Raw genomic sequence first — 19,535 nt, 5'->3', positions numbered from 1 at the left:
GGTAATATCGTATTGTGGTAATATCGTATCGTGATAATATCGTATTGTGATAATATCGTATTGTGGTAATATCATATTGTGGTAATATCGTATTGTGGTAATATCATATTGTGGTAATATCGTATCGTGATAATATCATATTGTGGTAATATCGTATCGTGATAATATCGTATTGTGGTAATATCGTATTGTCAGGTCCCTGGTGGTTCCCAGCCCTAATTATAACGGCATCGTAAAACATTAAACTGCCGATTTAAAGTAAAGTGTTGCCAAACAAAACAAGCTTCATTAACAGTCTCACACCACACCACACCATACCGCACCACACCACACCACACCACACAGATAGCCCTACACAAAGAGATGTCAAAAACACAACACAAACCCATCGTTACAGTCCTACTGTACCTTGTACAGCAATACAATAAATCATCTTTCAACAAGGAAAAATGCATTTTCCTCATCTCAGCTATTTTCTCAGTTACTGTGTGTGACATTCTCATAAAATACATTCAGAGCCTGGTTGAGGAAGAAAAAAACAACTAATTTCAGCACTGATTAATAAATTCAGCTTTGAACCATACAAGCCTTCAGGCCTTTTCTTGAGGTGGTTGTGAGAAAATGTTAAATATATGAACCGAGCTATAGTCGAAGTTAGAACAAGGTCAATGATAGCATTTAGCAGACGCTCTTACAGGAGCAATTAGGGTTAAGTGCCTTGGCTCAATGGCACATTGAGAGATTTTTCGCCGAGCCGGCTAAGGGACTTGAACCAACGATCTTTCCTTTACTGGGCCAACAGCACTTAACTGCTAGGCTACGTGTCGCAAACCGAGCTAGAATAAGGCATATTGGTTTGTGTTCTGAGAAAATACTACGTATTTAATCTCTCTGTTCAAATAGAGAGAGAATAAGGCATTTGGTTTGTGTTCTGAGAAAATGCTACGTATTTAATCTCTCTGTTCAAACAGAGAGGGAATAAGACATATGGGTTTGTGTTCTGAGAAAATTCTACGTATTTAAACTCTCTGTTCAAACAGAGAGAGAATAAGGCATATGGGTTTGTGTTCTGAGAAAATTCTACGTATTTAAACTCTCTGTTCAAATAGAGAGAAAATAAGGCACATGGGTTTGTGTTCTGAGAAAATGCTACATATTTAAACTCTCTGTTCAAATAGAGAGAATAAGGCATATGGGTTTGTGTTATGAGAAAATGCTATGTATTTAAACTCTCTGTTCAAATAGAGAGAATAAGGCATATGGGTTTGTGTTCTGAGAAAATGCTATGTATTTAAACTCTATGTTCAAATAGAGAGACTTGCAGTATAACAAGAGCGTTAGAGATACGGTCTTAAAATGATGTCACGGTAAAGCTGAGGGGTTTATACGGTTATGTTTGAGAAAGAGAACGCACGTTACTATTTATAACTGTATTTCCCCCCCCCACCAGTTTTGTTTACAAAAGATAACAACATTAGGAAATTAAAATCCATGTATGTGGCTTTTTTTAAGCATGTTCCAGTAGAAAAATACAGCTATAAATACCAACCTGCTTGCTCTTGAAAAACACAACTCAAGTGCCCCCCCACCCAGTTTGACCTTGACCTCTTTTGAAGACCTTAACCGTTTCTTCTTCTTCTTCTTCTTTATTTTACCTTTTGGGGGCGTGTCGGGGGCTGGGACTGCTAGGGTGGGAGAGAGGGTGGTGGGTGGTGGGGGTAGGTTAGGACTTTCTTTTGGGGTTGAGTTAGGTTGCGTTGTGTCTGCAAAATGTCAAAAGAAATGTATCACATCATAAAGGGGCATAAAGAACAACAGACAGTAAAGACCAGTGTTACTACACAACATGGGTGGAAGAACAACTCAAACAACAGAAAACACAACAGTTTAGAGAAAGTCGTGAGGTGGGACCAGAGAATCCAGTGATTATAGGTCATAAAACAATCACATCCCTCCTTTAGGATTGCAGTCAGCAAATCAGTGATTTCCATAGTGGGCTCTCTGATACTTACCCATTGAATAACATAGACATTGACATTATAGGTCATAAACCAATCACATCCCTCCTTTAGGATTGCACAGTCGGCAAATAACCAGCAGAAGGAGATCCCTTTCAATCCATTTTCCCCATTCACTGTGTTGGTGGTGCTCAAATAATTGATGATTACTTACATAATTAGCAGAGAACCCACTCTGTACATTTGATGTACTTGATGTACAGTATATTGTTTTAAATAATATGTGTCAAAATGTACAAAAAAGGGTACTTTTGAGATATTCCTATTTTCTCATTTGAATAAATGAATGTGAAGATGTGTATTTCAGAATCTAGACATATTCCATATGTTAGAGCACACGAAAAGGAGTATAACGACACTAAGATGTTGTCTGTATCATGTTGTCTTATTAATGACACTAAGATGTTGTCTGTATAATGACACTAAGATGTCTGTATCATGTTGTCTGTATAACGACACTAAGATGTTGTCTGTATCATGTTGTCTGTATAATGACACTAAGATGTTGTCTGTATAATGACACTAAGATGTTGTCTGTATAATGACACTAAGATGTTGTCTGTATAATGACACCAAGATGTCTGTATCATGTTGTCTGTATAATGACACTAAGATGTTGTCTGTATGATGACGCTAAGATGTTGTCTGTATGATGACGCTAAGATGTTGTCTGTGTAATGACACCAAGATGTCTGTATAATGACACCATGATGTTGTCTGTATAATGGCACTAGAAGTTGTCTGTATAATGACACCAATATGCCTGTGTCATGTTGTCTGTATAATGGCACTAGATGTTGTCTGTATAATGACACCAATATGCCTGTGTCATGTTGTCTGTATAATGACACCAATATATCTGTGTCATGTTGTCTGTATAATGACATCAAGATGTTGTCGGTGTCATGTTGTCTATATAATGACAATAAGAGACGACTCCGAGATGCTGGCCTTCTAGGCCGAGTTGCTAAGAAAAAGCCATATCCCAGACTGGCCCATAAAAAGAAAAGATTAAGATGGGCAAAAGAACACAGACACTGGAATGAGGAACTCTGCCTAGAAGGCCAGCATCCCGGAGTCCCGTCTTCACTGTTGACGTTGAGACTGATGTTTTGCAGGTACTATTTAATGAAGCTGCCAGTTGAAGACTTGTGAGGCGTCTGTTTCTAAAACTAGACACTCTAATGTACTTGTCCTCTTGCTCAGTTGTGCACCGGGGCCTCCCACTCCTCGTTCTATTCAGGTTAGAGCCACTTTGCGCTGTTCTGTGAAAGGAGTAGGACACAGAGTTGTACGAGATCTTCAGTTTCTTGGCAATTTCTCACATGGAATAGCCTTAATTTCTCAGAACAAGAATAGACTGACGAGTTTCAGGAGTTTGGTCTTTGTTTCTGGGCATTTTGAGCCTGTAATCGATCCCACAAATGCTGATGCTCCAGATACTCAACTAGTCTAAAGAAGGCCAGTTTTATTGCTTCTTTAATCAGGACAACAGTTTTCAGCTGTGCTAACATAATTGCAGATGGTTTTCTAATGATCAATTAGCCTTTTAAAATTACAAACTTGGATTAGCTAACACAACGTGCCATTGGAACACAGGAGTGATGGTTGCTGATAATGGGCCTCTGTACGCCTATGTAGATATTCCATTTTTTTTTTTTAATCTACCGTTACCAGCTACAATAGTCATTTACAACATTAACATGTTATTTTAATGGACAAAAAAATGTGCTTTTCTTTCAAAAACAAGGACATTTCTAAGTGACCCCAAACTTTTGAACGGTAGTGTACATTTATTGAGGAGTGCACGAAATGTGGCTGGTAAGGCTTGCATGTCACAGGAGGCGTATCTACACTGTAGGTCTACAAGGAGCTAAATAAAAACAGTCAATTTCATCAACATAAACATTTTAAAATCATATCCAACATCTTTCCTCCTAATGAAGCTTCTATGTGAGAATTTCCAGAACAATCTGAGACCCCCCCCAAAAAAAAAAAAAAACGCTGGAGTGGAATCACCCGATACCTTACTGGCATTGAGGCCAAGTGGAACACTTGCACACACACACACACACACACACACACACACACAACGCACATACACACACCGTGTTGAGAGTCATTGTTAAAAGAATTGCCACAACACAGTCTGGTTGAACAAGATGGCAAGCTTTGCTCACTCAGTGAAGTAAAACAACAGCAACGTTTTTCCCATCTAGTTTAACCAGGGTACCAACACAGGGTCTCCTCTGTCCTCGCCTCCTTCCTTCCCTAAGGCCTTTTCTTCCTGTGGTTTTGAGAAGGAGGTGAGGAGAAAGGAAAAAGATGATCGGAGATAGAGCTAGACAGACTCAAGTGACAGTCTGACTCAAATGTGTGGGAGGGGAGTGTGTGTGTACGTCAGCAAATTAAAAGAGAAAAAGACAATCGAAGACTGTCGATCAAGACCCCGGCATTGATCTTGAACCTAAACTGCAGATGGCAGAGAGATAGAACAGGAGGAGTTCTACTTCATTCTGTGACATTTGACCTTTATAATTCATCTTAGTAATCACATCATGAATAATGACAAAATGGCAAACATAATGAAAGGATAATGAAAGGAAGAGAAATTGGAGGACAAGATGAACAGAGCAGAGATGTACCTGTAACTAAGGAGGGATGACGAGGAGAACAGAGCAGAGATGTACCTGTAACTAAGGAGGGATGACGAGGAGAACAGAGCAGAGATGTACCTGTAACTAAGGAGGGATGACGAGGAGAACAGAGCAGAGATGTACCTGTAACTAAGGAGGGATGACGAGGAGAACAGAGCAGAGATGTACCTGTAACTAAGGAGGGATGACGAGGAGAACAGAGCAGAGCTGTACCTGTAACTAAGGAGGGATGACGAGGAGAACAGAACAGAGCTGTACCTGTAACTAAGGAGGGATGACGAGGAGAACAGAGCAGAGATGTACCTGTAACTAAGGAGGGATGACGAGGAGAACAGAGCAGAGCTGTACCTGTAACTAAGGAGGGATGACGAGGAGAACAGAACAGAGCTGTACCTGTAACTAAGGAGGGATGACGAGGAGGACAAAACATAGTTGTACCTGTAACTAAGGAGGGATGACGAGGACAACAGAGCAGAGCTGTACCTGTAACTAAGGAGGGATGACGAGGAGAACAGAGCAGAGATGTACCTGTAACTAAGGAGGGATGACGAGGAGAACAGAGCAGAGCTGTACCTGTAACTAAGGAGGGATGACGAGGAGAACAGAGCAGAGCTGTACCTGTAACTAAGGAGGGATGACGAGGAGAACAGAGCAGAGCTGTACCTGTAACTAAGGAGGGATGACGAGGAGGACAAAACAGAGTTGTACCTGTAACTAAGGAGGGATGACGAGGAGAACAGAACAGAGATGTAACAGTAACTAAGGAGGGATGACGAGGAGAACAGAGCAGAGCTGTACCTGTAACTAAGGAGGGATGATGAGGAGAAAAGAGCAGAGATGTACCTGTAACTAAGGAGGGATGATGAGGAGAACAGAGCAGAGATGTACCTGTAACTAAGGAGGGATGACGAGGACAACAGAGCAGAGCTGTACCTGTAACTAAGGAGGGATGACGAGAACAGAACAGAGATGTACCTGTAACTAAGGAGGGATGACGAGAACAGAACAGAGCTGTACCTGTAACTAAGGAGGGATGACAAGGAGAACAGAACAGAGTTGTACCTGTAACTAAGGAGGGATGACAAGGAGAACAGAACAGAGTTGTACCTGTAACTAAGGAGGGATGATGAGGAGGACAGAACAGAGCTGTACCTGTAACTAAGGAGGGATGACGAGAACAGAACATAGATGTACCTGTAACTAAGGAGGGATGACGAGAACAGAACAGAGATGTACCTGTAACTAAGGAGGGATGACGAGAACAGAACAGAGTTGTGTCTGTAACTAAGGAGGGATGACGAGGAGAACAGAACAGAGCTGTACCTGTAACTAAGGAGGGATGATGAGGAGGACAGAACAGAGTTGTGTCTGTAACTAAGGAGGGATGACGAGGAGAACAGAACAGAGCTGTACCTGTAACTAAGGAGGGATGACAAGGAGAAAAGAACAGAGTTATACCTGTAACTAAGGAGGGATGAGGAGAACAGAGCAGAGCTGTACCTGTAACTAAGGAAGGATGAGGAGAACAGAGCAGAGCTGTACCTGTAACTAAGGAGCACACTGCTGGTGCGTTGGGCCTGGTTCGAGACAGACAGGTATGTTTGGTCTGCCTCAAGACAGACAGGTGCGTTTAGCCTGCCTCTAGACAGACAGGTGAGTTTGGCCTGCCTCTAGACAGACAGGTGAGTTTGGCCTGCCTCTAGACAGACAGGGGCATTTGGCCTGCCTCTAGACAGACAGGGGCATTTGGCCTGCCTCTAGACAGCCAGGTGTGTTTAGCCTGCCTCTAGACAGACAGGTGTGTTTAGCCTGCCTCTAGGCAGACAGGTGTGTTTAGCCTGCCTCTAGACAGCCAGGTGTGTTTAGCCTGCCTCTAGACAGCCAGGTGTGTGCAGCCTGCTTCTAGACAGACAGGTATGTTTGGCATGCCTCTAGACAGACAGGTGTGTTTAGCCTGCCTCTAGGCAGACAGGTGCGTGCAGCCTGCTTCTAGACAGACAGGTATGTTTGGCATGCCTCTAGACAGACAGGTGTGTTTAGCCTGCCTCTAGACAGACAGGTGTGTTTAGCCTGCCTCTAGACAGACAGGTGTGTTTAGCCTGTCTCTAGACAGACAGGTGTGTTTAGCCTGCCTCTAGACAGCCAGGTGTGTTTAGCCGGCCTCTAGGCAGACAGGTGTGTTTAGCCTGCCTCTAGACAGACAGGTGTGTTTGGCATGCCTCTAGACAGACAGGTGTGTTTAGCCTGCCTCTAGACGAACAGGTGTGGTTAGCCTGCCTCTAGAGAGACAGGTGTAAGGACAGCAGGTAGGCTAGCTAGCACACTGATTCTTTAAAAACATATATATTTTATGTAACCTTTATTTAAACTAGGCAAGTCAGTTAAGACCAAATTTGTATTTACAATGACGGCCTACACCGGCAAAGGTGTGTTTAGCCTGCCTCTAGACAGACAGGTGTGTTTGGCCTGCCTCTAGGCAGACAGGTGTGTTTGGCCTGCCTCTAGGCAGACAGGTGTGTTTAGCCTGCCTCTAGACAGACAGGTGTGTTTAGCCTGTCTCTAGACAGACAGGTGTGTTTAGCCTGCCTCTAGACAGACAGGTGTGTTTAGCCTGCCTCTAGACAGACAGGTGTGTTTAGCCTGCCTCTAGACAGACAGGTGTGTTCGGCCTGCCTCTAGACAGACAGGGGCGTTCGGCCTGCCTCTAGACAGACAGGTGTGTTCAGCCCGCCTCTAGACAGCCAGGTGCGTGCAGCCTGCTTCTAGACAGACAGGTATGTTTGGCCTGCCTCTAGACAGACAGGTGTGTTTAGCCTGCCTCTAGGCAGACAGGTGTGTTTAGCCTGCCTCTAGAGAGACAGGTGTAAGGACAGCAGGTAGGCTAGCAAGCACACTGATTCTTTAAAAATATATATATTTTATGTAACCTTTATTTAAACTAGGCAAGTCAGTTAAGACCAAATTTGTATTTACAATGACGGCCTACACCGGCAAAGGTGTGTTTAGCCTGCCTCTAGACAGACAGGTGTGTTTAGCCTGCCTCTAGACAGACAGGTGTGTTTAGCCTGCCTCTAGACAGACAGGTGTGTTTAGCCTGCCTCTAGACAGACAGGTGTGTTCAGCCTGCCTCTAGACAGCCAGGTGTGTTCAGCCTGCCTCTAGACAGCCAGGTGCGTGCAGCCTGCTTCTAGACAGACAGGTATGTTTGGCCTGCCTCTAGACAGACAGGTGTGTTTAGCCTGCCTCTAGGCAGACAGGTGTGTTTAGCCTGCCTCTAAACAGACAGGTGTGTTTAGCCTGCCTCTAGAGAGACAGGTGTGTTTGGCCTGCCTCTAGACAGACAGGTGTGTTTAGCCTGCCTCTAGACAGACAGGTGTGTTTCGCCTGCCTCTAGACAGACAAGTGTGTTTAGCCTGCCTCTAGACAGACAGGTGTGTTTAGCCTGCCTCTAGACAGACAAGTGTGTTTAGCCTGCCTCTAGACAGACAGGTGTGTTTAGCCTGCCTCTAGACAGACAGGTGTGTTTGGCCTGCCTCTAGAGAGACAGGTGTAAGGACAGCAGGTAGGCTAGCTAGCACACTGATTCTTTAAAAATATATATATTTTATGTAACCTTTATTTAAACTAGGCAAGTCAGTTAAGACCAAATTTGTATTTACAATGACGGCCTACACCGGCCAAGCCCGGACAACGCTGGGTCAATTGTGCACCGCCCTATGGTTCCTCCCAATCACGGCCGGTTGTGACACAGCCTGGAATGGAACCAGGGTCTGTAGTGACGCCTCTAGCAGGGAGATGCAGCACCTCAGACCACTGCACAACTCCGGAGGCATTCAGGGAAAGATATGGCTTCAACAGTAACTGATACACAGTAACAAGATCTTGCCTTGTGAGAACAACACGTCTCTGTATCACATACAAATAAAGTTCCATTGAATCTGACCAATGGGATTATGAGCCAGCTTGCTGAATCATTCAATAATTAGCAGGTATGATAAAATAGGCCTACTGTGGAAGCTTCCACATCACTAGGTTCCAGTAGGCTAAAGTGGTCCACTCTAAACGTATCAACAGAATATAATTGAATTGAATAGAAAAGCTCATATCCCAGTAGGCTGTAGTGGTCCCTTCTAAAAGTATAAACAGAACGGAATAGAACAGAATAGAATAGAAGCTGCCATCCCACTAGGCTGTAGTGTTCCATTCTAAATGTATCAACAGAACAGAATAGAAGCTTCCATCCCACTAGGCTGTAGTGTTCCATTCTAAATGTATCAACAGAACAGAATAGAAGCTTCCATCCCACTAGGCTGTAGTGTTCCATTCTAAATGTAATAACAGAACAGAATAGAAGCTTCCATCCCACTAGGCTGTAGTGTTCCATTCTAAACCTTGTATCTAAAGACTTAGGAGAGGTGAAATACATCTCAACTCAGCTCTATAGGGACTGGATGCAGTGGGTGGGCTATTTCAGAGTAAAGTATGACTCCATTGAGAATGAAATCAAATCCATTCCACAGTGCCTTGTTGTGCGTATCTCTCTCTCTGTAAAGAGTTAACCAATCCACTCTTCTTTTCAAGGATAGGGGACGACATTAATAAAGCCATAGTGGGGGGGGCACCTGTCCCAGTGCTGTCCTGCTGCATCTCAAGTCTATAAATAGACACATGCAGCAAAATGGACTGGTGGAGCTACTCTGACTGGAAAAAGTCAAGGGGTCTGAATACTTGCCGAATGCCCGGTAGTTTCAGCAAAGAGGAAGAGGTGAAGCGAGAGGTCTGACTCTCGCCAAAATCTGTCCAGTGTAAAACCAGTACGTTTCTATGGGAATAATAAGCAGACCTAAGCTTTTCACCTGCCTTCCTGCCTTTGGAATGCAGATTTTTAGGGTGAAGAGATGAATATCTCATCATTATATACAGATCTCTGGTTTCAGCCTCTAGTGAATTGGAAAGGAAAGTTGTTGGGGGCACAGTGCACTGTTAGGATGCTGGATTACCCTAAAGTATATTGATGCTTCGCCAAAATTATATAAATCATTCCTGCCAACAAAAAATAAATCTAAATACTTCACGAGGGAGCATGACTTAATGAGGATCATTAGCTTCTTTAACAAACAAACAAACAATTGCTGTGGATTGTTTCAAATCAAAGTGTGTTTGGGAAGCCGGCAATTTGGGCAGTGAGCGTGGGAACACGTCTAGCTGATTGAGTTGCAGCTGTCGGTGAAAAGCGTCAAAAATATGTGTGAAGATAAAAGTGTCTTAAGAATATTTAAAAATGTTGCATCAAGAACGGGGTGGGGGGGTATGGTGTGTCTCCAGAATGGGGGGGGGGTATGGTGTGTCTCCAGAATGGGGGGGGTATGGTGTGTCTCCAGAATGGGGGGGGGTATGGTGTGTCTCCAGAATGGGGGAGGGGTATGGTGTGTCTCCAGAATGGGGGGGGTATGGTGTGTCTCCAGAATGGGGGGAGGGGTATGGTGTGTCTCCAGAATGGGGGGGGGGGGTATGGTGTGTCTCCAGAATGGGGGGGGTATGGTGTGTCTCCAGAATGGGGGGGTATGGTGTGTCTCCAGAATGGGGGGGTATGGTGTGCCTCCAGAATGGGGGGGGGGTGTGGTGTGTCTCAGAATGGGGGGGGGGGGTATGGTGTGTCTCCAGAATGCATAAATATGTAAGTGCCCATTTTGTCAACATCTTTTTTCCGTTTAACTCTTAACTCCCCACTTACACCACTTGTTTTTTCATCGCCTCGCACGAGTCAACAAAGTCTTTTTTTTTTTTTTGTAAAACTCCATTGCGAATGATAATTCCTCAGTATTTAAAAAAATGTATTATCTTTCCAACACTCCCGGCCTCAAAAAAATCACTAAGCCTCAGTGTGAAAGAGCAAAATATCATGAACCCATATACCCAGCGCAGGAAACTTCTAGGGCCTGGAATAGGCTAGTTGCTACAATGTTGCAAGTTTGAGCCACAGTTTCCATGCAGACCCTGTGATGATTCAATACAATGTTGAACTTCACTAGCAATAGCTCAAGTCAAGACAGATTTTAAAAAAGGGAGGCAGACAGACGGAGAAAAGAGATTAATTTGATTGAAATAACTGTTTTCTACTATTTTATTTCTCAGTTGTATGGTATCTTACTTAGTTGATGATGGAAATTATAGGTCCCCTGCTTCATTGGCCTGTAGGCTATCTTTGAGTTCTATGGGAATTATAGGTCTACTGCTTCATTGGCCTATAGGCTATCTTTGAGTTCTATGGGAATTATAGGTCTACTGCTTCATTGGCCTACAGGCTATCTCTGAGTTCTATGGGAATTATAGGTCTACTGCTTCATTGGCCTGTAGGCTATCTCTGAGTTCTATGGGAATTATAGGTCTACTGCTTCATTGGCCTGTAGGCTATCTTTGAGTTCTATGGGAATTATAGGTCTACTGCTTCATTGGCCTATAGGCTATCTTTGAGTTCTATGGGAATTATAGGTCTACTGCTTCATTGGCCTATAGGCTATCTTTGAGTTCTATGGGAATTATAGGTCTACTGCTTCATTGGCCTGTAGGCTATCTCTGAGTTCTATGGGAATTATAGGTCTACTGCTTCATTGGCCTGTAGGCTATCTTTGAGTTCTATGTGAATTATAGGTATACTGCTTCATTGGCCTATAGGCTATCTCTGAGTTCTATGGGAATTATAGGTCTACTGCTTCATTGGCCTGTAGGCTATCTTTGAGTTCTATGGGAATTATAGGTCTACTGCTTCATTGGCCTGTAGGCTATCTTTGAGTTCTATGCTCTCGTGTCTTTAGCCGCCAATGGATCACAGAGTATCAATCTGCCTGTATGACAGAGGCTACTACTCTCACCGTAGTTCATTTTAAATTGTAAATTTTTTATCATTTTACTTCAGATTCTAAGTATTAACCACACGACAATGATTTTGAGAAACCCAAAAACGTTATTATTGAAATGAAACTGTACCACGAAAATGTACATATAAAAATAATCATAACTGGCACACGGATAGGTAGAAATGGTAGGATAAACTGTAAGCTTCCCTAAACAGACAACAAAAGGTGAACGCGCAAGTGTGTGCACATATAGGAGTTGGCCAAGCATTTCGCTACACTCGCATTAACAACTGCTAACCATGTGTATGTGACAAATAAAATTTGATTTGATTTGAGTTCCAGTGAAACAACAGGGCCCGTCTACGGGGCCATCGGGTCCAACCAACTGATCTGTTCCGGCACCGAGTCTGGCCTACTCAAATACCTGGCTCAAACAGAGGGATGATATGTTAGCTAGCTGGCTATGGCTCGCTGGCTAACCCCCCATGATGGGTATAGGGAACAGTATCATGGAGTAGACCAAACCTATCCATGTTACATTGAACTGGGTGAAAGGAATGTGAATAGCAGTCATCCAATATGCTGTAATAGAAACAAGGCCATGCTCATTAAAAAAATGATTGTCCTCCCTCATCTTAAACAGCACCTACCGCCACTAGTGATGTACCATGACCTGACCAGTCGCAAGTGAATGCACTATTAATGTAGCCTACTTGTTATTTGAAATGACAAGGAGGAAGAACGTTTTGTTTTGTTTTGTTTGGGGGGGGCTGGTAGGACATAGACTATGGATGGTCGATGATATCACAGCTTACTTTACTGTGCATGATGATTTCTGAATCCTGTCCCTCTCCTTTAACCTTCTGTACGTATTTGTCCTTGTTATAAACCAACCAACGGCCCCTCCGATCACGTTCAAGTCCCCTTCACATTCTAATGACGATTTAACAGTCATAAAGATTTAACGTACAAACTACAGAAATGTATTTTGTGGACATAGATTAACTAGTCTAAATGTTTATCTGGATGTTTAATTTTAAAGTAGTAGTGTTTATATTAATAACGGAAACCATCAAAGATATGGTTTATTGACCGTTTATAACAAATGGCTCGCATGGGAGATATTATTCCGTTCTAATTTCATTACATTTAAAGCCTTTATTCTGTTATTCTATTCACTGCATTGACTGGGTATGAACATAAATAATTAAATAAAAGATATAAGAGGGGTTCTATTTTCTACTATGCACTGAAAATCATGTGGATAATATAAGTCAATATTCACTGCAATGATTTGACGCACAAAATTACAATCCCGAGCAACGATATGATTTTAAAGCTTAATCATTTTGTCTCCAGTCAAAAACCCGCATGAAGCCATGATGTCCCGGTATTTCTATCAATCCGCAGGCAGGCAGGCGTGCACTTCACATTCTTACCGTTCTGTGAGGAGACCAAATGAAGCATCAGCACTCCAATGAACGCCACCGAGACCGACATCTTTTCTGCTCTTCTTTTTCCAGCTAGCATCGACTCGGGTGGACGATTGTAGATGCCGGTAGCGGGGAAATTGGGTGTGGTGGGGTGGTCTGAATGATTGTGTGAGTGGACCGGGTTACCGGGTAGATACGGAGCTGATGGAAGAGCGGCCCCGTCTAATTCTCCAATCAGGTCACGCAAAATCAGCGGCGCGCTCGCTCACGCCACTTGTGCAGTGCCTGGTGCGCAGTGATAAAATGGTCAGTGCCTAACCTTAACCCCTGCTCTTACCCTAGCCTTAACAATAACCCTTACCATTTTACATTTCAACTGCAATAGGGGGCTAGAGAGATCCCAGGTGGAACAGTTTAATCATGGTTTGTGCTAAGCAACTACATTTCTCACCCACCATGACAAATCCCGCGAGATCACATATTGTGGGCTGCCCACATACAATTCATACATAAATATTAGCCGTCTACAATGTGCCAAATTACCTGCCGTAGGAAGGAAGGATGGAGAGAAGGCAAGAAGGAAGGATGGATAGAGTGAAGGTGAGGAAGGAAGGAAGGAAGGAAGGAAGGAAGGAAGGAAGGAAGGAAGGAAGGAAGGAAGGAAGGAAGGAAGGAAGGAAGGAAGGAAGGAAGGAAGGAAGGAAGGAAGGAAGGAAGGAAGGAAGGAAGGAAGGGGGAAAACTCATGAATATCCATGAGTCTTGACATAGAACCCGTCGGATGATTGGTTGAGTCTTCTTGAGTGCATGAAGTCACTCTGAGCCCTTACCAAAACATACAACATGGCGGACAATTTCTCTCGCCTTGGATCTGAAACCAGTAGTAACCACCAACTTCAATCAGTTATTATTAGTAACAATTGAAATAGGAATCTGACAATCCCGCCGAGGAGGGCATGCTACGGTGTTTGATTCATATCAGGCATTTTCTTATGAAACTCAACTCGCTCGACATGCCAGGGGACATACTGTAGGCTTCCGGAGCCAGCGGGTTAGCTAGTTATTATTCCACCATGGGCAACAACTAGTTACCAGTTCGTTTTCAGCTAAATATTTTCCAACTCATAGTTAGTTTATCCAGTGACCACCGCATTTAGAAGAATAGCAACTGACGCAAGTCGAGCAAGCTGGCTGGCTAGCATGCTAACTCACACTGGCCATGCAGTAGTCAATACCAGACCGTTTGTGGAAAGGTGAAGAAAAAAAACCTATTCGTTTGCCCCCCTTTTTTGAATGATCGGACAGTGAAACTAAAATAGATTGTTAGCTAGCTGGTGATGGTTTCATTTATTTCCCAATTAATTTGGTGATCAAGCTGAAGCTGTGTTTCACAGCTCGGTCAGTGCTAACTGCTCATGTTATGCCGGCGGGTTTGCTAGTTCAAAAATGTGTGTGGGGGGGGGGGGGGGGGGTTCGCAGCAAGAGGGAGTTGCCACATTTATCCAATAAACCCTATTTTCATAACATTACCGAGAGAATTAAGAAGGAATATCTACGTAACTAACGATGTAATGATCAAAATTCGGTTTTCCTTCAAAATAATAATTATTGCGGGCTAGCGTGACTTAATAAACTAATTTGAATAAACTACACTCGCCAGATAATTTTCCATTAATGGATGTCGATTTAACTCGTTTGACTGCTATGATTAAACAATAAGGCCCAAGGAGGTGTGGTAAATGGCCAATATACCTTGGCAAAGGGCTGTTCTTAGAGTGCCTATCACAAACCCCTAAGGTGACTTATTGCTATTATAAACGGTTTACCAACGTAATTAGAGCAGTAAAAAAAATTGTGATACCCGTGGTATACGGCTGTTAGCCAATCAGCATTCAGGGCTCGAACCACCCAGTTTATAATTGTAAATAAATCCCGTTTGGCTTGTGCATAACTAAATGCGACTGGAGAGTTTGAGTGATGAAAGTTGGACAGAGGTTCTAGAAATCAGTGCAAGAAACACTTGGTTGAACTTTTAAAAAAATAAGGCAATTGTGCCTTATTATGTTCCAGATGTTAAGACTACAACCCGTTATAAATTGCCTATTTGAACGATTGACTTGTCAAGATGACCCCATCACAGTCTGAAACGGACACACAGACACCTGGCTAAGCCCTGACCTCGGTTTGCAGTCAGGCTTTACTGGGACTTTTAATCCAATTTCACTGTCAACTCAGCCGTCCAACAGCATTAGTACATGGTGGCAATCATTCTGGAAATGATTGATCTTATCTTGTGTCTGAATGACCAAAACATTTCTCTCTCCTAGGCTAAATGATAAACACTAGGCCTACTGTAAACCCTTCATGTTAACTTTACATAACACCTTCCATTGCTTTTTAGACCATCCCTGAAAGAATTAGGCCTACAATTAATTGCAAGATCATACAAAGGTCAAGTTGAAAGGCAATGACAGAAAACTTTCCACACACATGTGGTTCATATGTATACAGTACAAGCATGAATCAATTCATTGCTACCCCATATGTCAGGTAAACCAGCAAAAAGAAAGAACCAATTTGTAGTCTGAATGTTGTCCGAGAGTTCCTAGAACAGTGCAGTTCTGCTGCCACCTAATGTACAGATACTGTAGATCAGTGGTGGAGACAAAAAAGTCAAGTATTAAACTTGAGTAAAAATTAAAAAGCCAGGAGCACACTCCAACACTCAGACATTCATTTACAAACAAAGCATTTGTGTTTAGTGAGTCCACCAGATAAGAGGGACTCGGGATGACCAGAGATGTTCTCTTGACAAAGTGCGTGACCATTGGACCATTTTCCTGTCAAATTGTAACGAGTACTTTTGGGTGTCAGGGAAAACGTATGGAGTAAAAAATACGTTCCTTTCTTTAGGAATGTAGTGAATTAAAAGTAAAAGTTGTCAAAAATGTCAATAGTAAAGTACAGATACCCCAAAAAAACTTTTTACTTAAATACTTTACACCGCTGCTGTAGATGACCCCGACAAAGAACAGTTAACAAATTCTTATTTACAATAACGGCCTACCGGGGAACAGTGTGTTAACTGCCTTGTTCAGGCGCAGAACAACAAAATTTAAACCTTGTCAGCTCAGGGATTCAATCCAGCAACCTTTTGCTTACTGGCCCAACGCTCTGACCACGACGACGCTACCTGCCGCCCTGCTGACAGTGTATGATAAATAATACCTCTGATGTTGTGTTTTTTTAAACACAAAAAAAAACCACTTGTTCTCATTGGAATCTGAGGTTTATCGCAACGAGTAGCATCGCAAAAAATACAACGGAAATAGATCTACCAAATCAACTAGTCATTTTTTTTTTTTTTTTTTTTTTTTTTACATATGAACAAAATAGACTCTCCAAACAATGATACAAATCATGGATGCTATATTAGACAATCAGTGATAAACACAACACAACGAAGAGTAGAAAGAGTAGCTGCTGCCTTGGTATGTTATGGTCTGCCTTGGTATGTTATGGTGTGCCTTGGTATGTTATGGTCTGCCTTGGTATGTTATGGTCTGCCTTGGTATGTTATGGTCTGCCTTGGCAGCAGCTAATGGGGATCCATAATATATACAATACTACTGTATATACTTGTCCAGATATAGTTTTTTTTATGGATCTAATAAAAACTTATTTTAATGTTATGGTAATTACTAATGTATACACATTGTATTAAATATATACAATTTCGATATGGCTGTGGTCTACTATAGAGATTCCTTTAAATGACATTTGTCTTCTTTTTTAACATTTAAAGCATCTTTTCAGATAGCGTTCCTTGAATAACGTTTTAGATCAATACGATACACATCATATCTTATGGGACTTTACTGTTGCGAGTAAAAGTACACACCCTTTGCACAGTCCTTAAAACTACATCTCAAATACTTTAGTTTCTTCCCCCTACCGATCTACACAACTCACTACACAACACTACACACAACCCACTACATAACTTACTATACAACCCACTACACACCCCACTACATAACTTACTATACAACCCACTACACACAACACACTACACAACCTACTATAAAACCCACTACATAACCTACTACATAACCCACTACACAGCCCACTACATAACCTACTACATAACCCGCTACACAACCCACTACATAACCTACTACACAACCCACTACATAACCCACTACACAACCCACCACACAACCTACTATAAAACCCACTACATAACCTACTACATAACTTACTATACTACACACAACCCACTACACAACCTACTATAAAACCCACTACATAACCTACTACACAACCCACTACACAACCTACTACAAAACCCACTACATAACTTACTATACAACCCACTACACAACCTACTATAAAACCCACTACATAACCTACTATAAAACCCACTACACAACCTACTATAAAACCCACTACACAACCTACTACATAACCCACTACACAACCTACTATAAAACCCACTACATAACCTACTACATAACTTACTATACTACACACAACCCACTACACAACCTACTATAAAACCCACTACATAACCTACTACACAACCTACTACAAAACCCACTACATAACTTACTATACAACCCACTACACAACCTACTATAAAACCCACTACATAACCTACTATAAAACCCACTACACAACCTACTATAAAACCCACTACACAACCTACTAAATAACTTACTATACAACCCACTACACAACCTACTATAAAACCCACTACATAACTTACTATACAGCCCACTACACAACCTATTGTACAACCCACTACACAAGCTACTGTACAACCCACTACACAACCTACTATAAAACCCAATACATAACTTACTATACAACCCACTACACAACCTACTATAAAACCCACTACATAATCTACTATAAAACCCACTACATAACCTACTACATAACTTACTATACAACCCACTACACAACCTACTACATAACTTACTATACAACCCACTACATAACCTACTGTACAACCCACTACACAACCTACTATAAAACCCACTACATAACTTACTATACAACCCACTACACAACCTACTGTACAACTCACTACACAACCTACTATAAAACCCACTACATAACTTACTATACAACCCACTACACAACCTACTATAAAACTCACTACACAACCTACTATAAAACCCACTACATAACTTACTATACAACCCACTACACAACCTACTATAAAACCCACTACATAACCTACTGCACAAAACACAATAAAACCCACTACATAACCTACTACACAACCCACTATGTAACCCACTCCATAACCTACTACATAACCCACTACATAACTTACTATACAACCCACTACACAACCTACTATAAAACCCACTACATAACCTACTATAAAACCCATTACATAACCTACTACATAACTTACTATACAACCCACGACACAACCTACTACATAACTTACTATACAACCCACTACACAACCTACTGTACAACTCACTACACAACCTACTATAAAACCCACTACATAACTTACTATACAACCCACTACACAACCTACTATAAAACTCACTACACAACCTACTATAAAACCCACTACATAACTTACTATACAACCCACTACACAACCTACTATAAAACCCACTACATAACCTACTGCACAAAACACAATAAAACCCACTACATAACCTACTACACAACCCACTATGTAACCCACTCCATAACCTACTACATAACCCACTACATAACTTACTATACAACCCACTACACAACCTACTATAAAACCCACTACATAACCTACTATAAAACCCATTACATAACCTACTACATAACTTACTATACAACCCACGACACAACCTACTATAAAACCCACTACATAATCTACTATAAAACCCACTACATAACTTACTATACAACCCACTACACAACCTACTATAAAACCCACTACATAACCTACTGCACAAAACACAATAAAACCCACTACATAACCTACTACACAACCTACTATAAAACCCACTACATAACCTACTGCACAACCCACTATAAAACCCACTACATAACCTACTACACAACCCACTATGTAACCCACTACATAACCTACTACATAACCCACTACATAACCTACTGTACAACCCACTACACACAACTCACTACAAGTGTTTATGGCATTACAATTTCTGTTATTGTACCACTTACAAACGCAACTCTAACTCAGAGATAGGTATTCAGAACACTTAGAGGAAACTCTGCCATTTTACCTGGGCTTTGCTCCTTTCATATTTCTTTTGATCCTGACACACTCCCAAGTCCCTGCCGGTGACAAGCATACCCATAACATGATGCAGCCACCACAATATTGCAAGATAACATGATGCTGCCACCAAAATACTTGAACATATAGAGGATTTCACTTTGTATTCATTTTTATTGGATTTGACCCAACCCTGTAGTTTGAATCTTTTTTAAATTTAACGTGTTACTTAACTGCGTTTTTGCAAAGATTTGAATATTGCTGTTTATCAATGACTCCCAACCAAATTTACTGAGCTTGAGCTGAGCAATTTTGACAAGC

The 19,535-nt window shown here is 41.9% G+C and overlaps 1 protein-coding gene across 1 annotated transcript; it reads right to left on the bottom strand.

The window, feature by feature from the left end:
• Positions 1-301: 301 nt before the first annotated feature.
• On the bottom strand, positions 302-13,032 carry LOC135539155 (uncharacterized; the record flags this gene model as incomplete). Its single annotated transcript, XM_064964999.1, has 5 exons — positions 12,972-13,032; positions 9,408-9,471; positions 5,738-6,181; positions 5,114-5,650; positions 302-351 (listed from the first exon to the last, which is right to left on the bottom strand). Coding segments are annotated over exons 1-5 (1,156 nt in total), but the record flags the coding sequence as incomplete, so codon positions are not given.
• Positions 13,033-19,535: the final 6,503 nt, after the last annotated feature.

The sequence above is a fragment of the Oncorhynchus masou genome, unplaced genomic scaffold (genome assembly GCF_036934945.1).
Source record: "Oncorhynchus masou masou isolate Uvic2021 unplaced genomic scaffold, UVic_Omas_1.1 unplaced_scaffold_1973, whole genome shotgun sequence".
Lineage (NCBI taxonomy): Eukaryota > Metazoa > Chordata > Actinopteri > Salmoniformes > Salmonidae > Oncorhynchus > Oncorhynchus masou.
This window is presented reverse-complemented; position numbering and strand designations above follow the sequence as displayed.